We start from the raw sequence: 8,254 nt of genomic DNA, 5'->3' as shown, positions 1-8,254 counted from the left end.
TCACACGTTTTCCACACTGTTCTGATAAATGTCATGTTGTTGTAAGGTAACATTGACTTGATTTTCGACTCATAGCGACCTGTGTGAGAAGAAAGGCTCCAGATTCTCCGGAAAGTGGAGCCGTGCACAGGCGAGGAATTTATGAGCTCTCCGCCAAGGAACACTGCCGCGAGCAGGGACCGCACGTGGAGGGGAAGGCTGTAGGAAGGCCGCATGTTTTGCGCACGCGCAGGCGCCTATTCCGCCCGGCGGGCCTTTGAGGGCGGGACAAGCACCGTTGGAGCAGACGACTTCTGGTGAAGAGCGGACAGTGTCCCGCTAAGTCTCACGCGCGGAATGCTACTTCTGGCTGTCTGCGGTTCGTGGGCGGCTGGGCTGCGGCTGAGCGGGAAGAGGGCGGCGCTGTGGGCATCTGCGGCGCTCCGAGATCCCAGGGCGGCAGCCTCATGGGTGGCCTCCTGCAGCGTTCCCTCGGGGCCAGTCGGCGGCTGGAGCGCTGGGCTGCAGGGAGCCCCTAGGTCTCTCAGGCGTCGGGGTGGAGCGCAGGTATGCCGTCGGAGAGATTGTGCGCCGGGGTGGGGGTGAAAGCAGGAGGGGCTGGGCGTGAAGGCGGGGCGGGGCGTAGGTAACTTGGGGCCTAGGGGTGGGCAGCGGCTCTCTGCTACTCCCCAGTACCCCGCGCTTCCCCCGCGGGCCTGATTCTAGTAGTGCAGAAAGAACACTGCGAGGCTCGCCGAATTATCAGGCGTAGGCCTCGGGGAACCGGCCTGAGGTCCCAGAATTCACAGCCCTAGGGAGTAGGAAGGTTGGGCAATCTACTTCCGTAGTGATACCCCCTGGGAAACCCAAGGAGGGGTAGCTATGAGTCGGGTGCGACTCGACTGCAAATAACGACAGGGAGTCTAGGAGTACCCAGAGGAACGTGGGTAATTTTCCAGGGGATTCCATATAGTGCGGGCTCATGACGACTCTGTTTATTCCTTTTTCCTACTCTTGAGCAGAAGCTGGGAAGGGTTAATTTGCACGGAAATTAAATGCAGTATCTGGAAACTGAAAGACTTTTAGTCTGTTAAGTTTTTCATGATACCCGTTGCCACTAAGTGAATTCCGACTCAGCAACCGTGTAGGACTGAGTAGAACTGCCCTATAGGGTTTCCAAATCTATAAGCTGTATGACCACAGCGGCTAGTGAGTTCCAACCGACCTACCTGTCAACTAGCGACCAAGCGCTTAACCAGTGCGCCACAGGGCTCATTTGTTTTTGTTATTGTTGTTGTCATGTGCCATGGAGTCCGACGCGACTCATAGAGACCCCTCTTTGGGTTTCCGAGGCAATATCACTACGGAAGTAGATTGCCCCATCTTCTTTCTGAGGAGTGGCTTGTGGGTTTGAGCCGCCAGCCTTCTGGTTAGCAGTCAAGTGCCTTAGACACTATGATAATTTTAGGAATGTTTTGGCTTCTGGGAAGCAAGGGTTTTGATGTTAACCTATTCATTTTAATTTGAATAAATTATCTCCTAATCCTGCTCTGTCAAATGTCAAGATTGGGAAACCTGATTGAAACTTGGAAAAAAATGCATTAATGGGATTGGAAGCCAATTAAATTTCAATATAAAGGAATTAGTCATGTTATTTACATTTTGAAGTTTGTGTACTGTAAGATTCATCTTTAGACTTTCTGAGACCTCTTAGGAGCTCTGGTGGCATAGAAACTTGGTACAGGATCTCAGTAACATTTTTTCTAATGATTAAGAGAAACACAGAGTATTCACACTATCTGTACTCACTGCCGTGGAGTGGAACCCGACTCACAGCGACCCCTCCTTGAGTTTCCGAGACTGTATCACTACAGAAGTAGATTGCCCAACCTTCCTTTGAAGGAGTGGCTAGTGGGTTTGAACTGCCAGCCTTCTGGTTAGCAGTCAAGTGCCTTAGGCACTATGCTACCAGAGCTCCTACAATATCTGTAGGGAAACTACTTTTGCTCTCATCTTTTTATCTTATACTAGCTACAGTATATTTATTTTAGAAGTATTGAAAACTGTGGACTTTAATACTGTTTGTAGAGGATTTTTTTTTACATTATTAAATTTTTATGTTTTGAAAAGATAATCATTTAAATCTTTAAAACAATTGAATGAGAGCAATGTTTTCATTTAACAGCTGAATAGAAGAAGCTATTTCACTAAACTATTAAATTACTTAAGATTACACTAGATCTAAAAAGCTCAGGAGCTAGGATTCAAACCTAGCTCTTCAAATTCCAACTTGGCACGTTTCTACTTGTGATTGGAATGCAGAAAAGCCATTCTTTTAGCCAGTTTGATGTGTTAAGTTTTGTAGATTATTTGGGAGAATTCCTTATGCATCTCATATGAAAACTTGTCTTCTATTCTGCATTATATGATTTTTTCTTAAATTTTAAAGTTGGTCTAAAATGCAAGTTCCTGTGTATATACTCACATTATAATGATTTCTGCTTCAATAGATACCTGTTTGTTGGGAAGGATGTGTTCGATGTTTACATACACAACTTGAAAAATCAGAAGATGGAAGACTGATTTACACTGGGAATCTGGCCCGAACAGTTTTTGGTGAGTAATCTGAAGTAGGCGTATTTACTTTTCTTTTAACTGTAAAAAATACACTTTGCATATGTTACCTATTGTTTTAGTATCTCTTAATTTTGAAGCCAACCATCAACAACAATTACAAGACATTAGGGAAAAATTAGATTGTTTCTTAGTCTTAAAGGTCTGTTAATAAGATGTAGAGATTGAGACCTTTGCATTTTTGGGAGGTTTGAAAAAGATTTTTGAAGGCTACATTTAACTTTGTGAGCTTATGTCTGGGCATTTCTATAGATCACATAAATTTTCTGTGAGCTCCCATACTTTGATAACCTCTCTTGGAATATTTAACAATAAAACAAACAAAAGAAAAAAATGTTATCTATTTCTGTAATGTTTAACTATGCAGAGAAAAAAAAAATACATAGGCAAATACCTCTTAAGAGTAGTTATCTTTGAGATGTAGGATAAGGGAACAAAAGGAACATACAGTATTTTCACCATTAAATTTATGTTTCATATGTTTTTAAGATAATCTTAGAATTTTCAAAATCTTAGAATTTTCAACAAACATTTAGTGGCTTTTTCAGGTGGTAGGAAGTTGTTGTTGTTATGTGCCCTCGAATCGGCCCTGACTCATAGTGACCCCTCCTTGGGTTTTCGAGGAGGTATCACTACGGAAGTAGATTGCCCAACCTTCCTTCCGAGGAGTGGCTGGTGGGCTTGAACTGCCAGTCTTCTGGTTAGTAGTCAAGTGCTGTAGCAAGTTAGATTGTAGAAAAGAAAAAGCATATTTCAAATACTTCCAACCTTAAAATACTATCCTTAGATTATAATTTAGTATATGCTAAGGAATAATTTAGTAGAGAAGATCAAAGGAATTTAGTGAAGTGTGTGATTTGTTATATTTCCTGAGGTTGTCTTTCCTTTTTATAATCTAGAAAAGTTTAACCTGAAACATGTGAAGGATTTTGCTTAATAATCAAGTTGTGGCCACAAGATTTCAGAACCCACATTTGCATTTGTGTTTTTGATCATGCTGGTATTAAGCAATCAAATTTACTTTGGAAGTCTATAAGTTCTCAAGTTTGTGACATGAAAATAAAGAATGTTTAAAGTATAATGTTAGCTAATTTAAAACTTTTTAAGAATAAAATACTGATTGTAATCACCATTGAGTAGAGTTCCAACATTATTGGAATAATCTGTTTTGGGTGGTTAGAAAGACAATACATGAGCAGACCATTGAGCCTGGAGTCCCATATCAGGCCTGGGATACTCGTAATTATGCCATTGAGTATTTGTTGAACTGTCAACCTTTCGGTTAGCAGCTGAATACTTAAGCCACTCAACCACCAGAGCTCCTTTCTAGCCAACAGTTACTGTTAATTCACCAACAAATAATTACTGGTATAGTATGCTCTGGTGGTGTAGTATCTAAGGCATATGACTGCTAACTAGAAGGCTGGTGGTTCAAACCCACCAACCACTCCTTGGAAGGAAGATTAGGCAGTCAACTTCCATAAAGATACTACTTGGGAAACCCAAGGAGGGGTGGCTATGAGTCGAATCGACCCGACGGGTCTATAGTATGTTCTATGCATTGTGGCAGGGGCTTTGGGGGAGAGATGTCACTCAAAGATGAAGCAGATCTTGCCCTTCAGGGTCTTAGAGACAGATACGAAAGATAAGATGAATGTATCATAATAGTCATAATAAATCATTTATAATATAGAGAAAATAGATTAGATTAGAAGACATATATTATTTTCAGATTAGGGAGAGAAAGCAGTAGAACAGAAAGGACCTCATCAGGATGGCATTTCATCATTTTAAGATGAATAGAATTTAAACATGAAGAAATGTGAAAGAAGACTATCACAGGCACAGAAATAGTATGAGCAAAGATTAAAAGGTGAGAAAGCCCAGAATATGTTTAGAAAATAGCATTTACTTAGTTCTAGACAAAATAAATTATACATGTATATTAGTTTCCAAGAGCTGCCTTAACAAATCACCATAAACTTAGTGGCTTAAAACAACAAACATGTTTTCTCTCACAGTTCTGGAGGCTGGAAGTCCAAAACAGGGTGTCAGTAGGGCTGTGCTGTCTTCAAAAGCTCTGGGAAGGAACCCTTCCTTGCTTCACCCAACTTCTGGTGATATTGGTGATCCTTTTTCTTTTTCCTTGATTCTGGTAATCCTTGGTGTTTCTTGGCTTGTAGCTCTCCACTGCAGTATTTGCCTCTGGCCTCTGAGTTCACTGGCCTTTTTCGGTCTGTCCTTGTCTGTCTCCTAGAAGGACTTTCATTGGATTTGGGGCCTACCATAGTCCAGTATAATCTCGTCTCCATCCTTACTTTAATTGCGTCTGCAAAGACCCTATTTCCAAATAAGGTTCTGGGTAGATACGAATTTTTAAACTCACTGCCATCAAGTTAGTTCAACTCATTGTGACCCAGTAGAGCAGAATAGAACTGCCCCATAGGGTTTCCAAGGCTGTAAATCTTTACAAACGCAGACTGCCTCATCTTTCTCCTGCGGAGCAGCTGGTGGGTTCAAACCACCAAGCTTTTGGTTAGCAGCCATATGCCTTAACCACTGTACCACCAGAGCTCCTAAGATACGACGTCTGGGAGGACACTATTTAACCCACTGTAATGTAACAAAGACCTCTGGTGGCATAGTGCCTAAGATATTCGACTGTTAACCAGAAGGCTGGTGGTTCAAACCCACCAGCCACTCCTTGGAAGGAAGGTTGGGCAATCTACTTGCGTAGTGATACCACCTTAGAAACCCAAGGAGTGATCACTATGAGTCAGATCTTACTCGACAGCAGTGGGTTTTTTAGTATAATGTAATAAGAGTTATGGGAAGAAAAATGTAGTTTGGGAGGGCTGAGGAGTTTCAGCTTTTTATATAGATGACAACTTGGTCCCCATTGTACCCTATGTGTACCAATGTGGTGATAACTGCTTGTGGGAAGAAGGAAGGGAATAGTTTTAAATTCTGATGCAAGATAGAGAATTAAAACCTGGAGGCTTTATCATATATATTACCACATATTAGATTAAATTAAATTTATAAATTATTAAATTGATGTTGCCACATGTATTAGCCATTATCCATTAATTTGAATGTGTCAAATATACTTTAATGCAGGATTTACTTAAAATAACTTCTTATCCTTGCTAAATAAGATTACATCTTAAAATCTTTTTCTGTCTGATTAGCAAAAGTTTTTTTTTTAAGTATATGGCATGTTCTTTTTCTGTACACTTAATATATAAATCTGTATACTGATTTTTTTTCCCTTTTACACTGCATCAAAAATATTAGCTAATATTTTCAAAGTGTTTTGAATACACCATTGTTGTGGCTATTGCAGTGTAGTAAATTACCTGGTATGGCTTTTCTAGCCATAGGTCTTTGTAAACTCCATGGTGGAATTTGCCCTGAGCAACTGAGTAGCTCCTGATTGAAGTTATCCACCTGGGGTATTTCTGTTGAGAGTGGCACAAAGCAACATTCTGGGAAGTTTGCTTTCTCTCAGGTGTTTAGAATTCTGATGGTACTATTGGTTAGTTTGGCCACTCTGCCAGGCTCAAAAGGAACCCTCCTAGAGGCGGAAGGAGTCTCTCTGACTGCTGGCTGAGAAAGACATTCTGCTGAGAGGCACATGCTGCTGAGAAAGAGACATGTGCTGCTGAGAAAGAGACACTGAGAGACACGCATTGCTGGAAGAGAGACTGTTGGCTAAGAGATGGCGGGCTGAGAGAGACTGAGTATTGTTCCTGAACTTCTAATAAACCCCATAATCTGTGAGTTCTGTGTGGCCACTGCAGCGAATTATCGAACCCAGTAGAGAGGTGGTGGGTGCTGCAGGAGGAAGAGTTGGTTTCAGGGTTGATGAAAGGGCTGGAGGGAGGCAGCATGTCTGGCCTCACAGGAATAGGCCTTGGGCTATTGATGGTGATTCTGTCTTCCTCTTGTGGGGTTAGAGGAGGTCAGAAGATGCAGCCTCTCTGCACCTTTGGCAGCTATATAATTTACGAGTCTCCCTAATTGCTTCTCTATTTTGAATCATAAATTGAAAAGTTTTCCCTTTCCCAGATTACAAAGGACTTCGTGATTATTTTCTTCTGGTAGCTCTATGATTTTGTTTTTTACATTGAAATGTCTAGACTATATAGAATTTTTCTGGTATGTGGTATGGGTACCCATTGCAGTCTAGTTGAATTCCGACTCATGTTGTTGTTGTTAGGTGCCGTCGAGCAGGCTCTGACTCACAGCAACCCTATGCACAACAGAATTAAACACTGTCCAGTCTTGCGCCATCCTCACAGTTGTTGCTATGCTTGAGCCCATCGTTACAGCCACTGTGTCATTTCATCTTTTTGACATAGTGGCTGCAACTCATAGCTACCCTAAATATGGTATGGTGCGTGAATTGAATTTTATCTTTTTCTGTATGCCTACCCACTTGTTCTCACATCACTTATCAAAAAGGCTTTCTTTTTTTCACTGGTTTTGTGTTATGGCATACTAAATTTCCATATGCAGTTGGGTTTAGTTGTATTTTGTTCCATTGATCTGTATTTTTTTTTTTTTTTGTACAGTGGTATCATACTGTTTTAATAATAGAGTCTTTGTGTTATGTGTTAATGTTTTGGCATGGGTAAAACATTCCCTTGTTGCACTCTCTCTCTCTCTTTTTTTTTTTTGGCTTTCTTTGTTCTTCTAAATGAATTTTATAATCAGCTTGCCTGGATCTCAACTTGTGTATGTAAGAAAAAAAAAGATGGCACTTTTATTGGAATCATGTTAAAACTAAGGAAAATTTACATTTTGAATCATTTATTTTTAATCTTTCTGATATGTGATATGATGGAAGGAGCTCTGGTAGCGTAGTGCCTGAGGCATTTGACTACTGAAGGCAGGTTGGACAATCTACTGCCATAGTGATACCACCTCGGAAATCCAAGGAAGGGGTTACTATGAGTCTGGTCTGACTTAATGGATTATAACAACAACAACATGATCGATACAAATTATATATCTCACTGTTTTAAATTGAATATTCTTCCTTGCTAGAGAAACACAGTAAGTTTTCTATATATGTCTTTAGCCACTGGTTTTTTTTTTTTTTTTTTTTTTTTTTTTTTTTTTTTTTTTTGATTTATTGTTTAAGTCCTTGGCACTTAGGCTGATAAAGTCTCCCATGGTCACATGTTTGATTATTCTATGTTAGATGTGTGGAAGTGCTTGTTAATAGAAAGTTTTATTTGATAATCTGCTGAACAAATCAGTTTTATAGTATTAATAAAGATCTTTGAATAGTAGCATTAAATCTTTTGTTGGAGAACTGAGCTAGAGACCATTTAACTCTAAAGCAGTTTCCTGCCTGGAAAGGCAGTACAGTATAATGGTCAGTGGCATGGACTCCATGGCCAAATTGCCTGGGTTTGGGTTTGAATCCCATCTCTGCTCTGTCACTTGCTAGCTATATGATATTGGATGAGTTGCCTCATTTTTCTCATCTGTTAGATGGGTATGTGCAAAAACGGCAAGGAGGCCACATGTTCTGACCTCCTCTAATCTCACAAGAGGAAGACAGGATTACCAGCAGTAACCCAAGGCCTATTACTGCAAGGCCAGACATGCTGCCTCCCTCCAGCCCTTT

The 8,254-nt window shown here is 40.6% G+C and overlaps 1 protein-coding gene across 1 annotated transcript in view; it reads left to right on the top strand.

The window, feature by feature from the left end:
• Window positions 1-336: 336 nt before the first annotated feature.
• The window catches only part of TMEM70 (transmembrane protein 70), a 9,184-nt gene continuing 1,266 nt past the window's right edge, over window positions 337-8,254 (top strand). The window contains exons 1-2 of the mRNA XM_007956758.1: window positions 337-546; window positions 2,490-2,595. Of these exons, the coding sequence (XP_007954949.1) occupies window positions 337-546; window positions 2,490-2,595 (316 nt within the window). The remainder of the gene's footprint in view (window positions 547-2,489; window positions 2,596-8,254) is intronic.

The sequence above is a fragment of the Orycteropus afer genome, unplaced genomic scaffold (genome assembly GCF_000298275.1).
Source record: "Orycteropus afer afer isolate SDZICR_OR568_19922 unplaced genomic scaffold, OryAfe1.0 scaffold00662, whole genome shotgun sequence".
In the NCBI taxonomy this organism is placed as follows: domain Eukaryota; kingdom Metazoa; phylum Chordata; class Mammalia; order Tubulidentata; family Orycteropodidae; genus Orycteropus; species Orycteropus afer.
The sequence above is the reverse complement of the archived record's forward strand: the minus strand, read 5'-3'. Positions and strand labels throughout refer to the sequence as shown.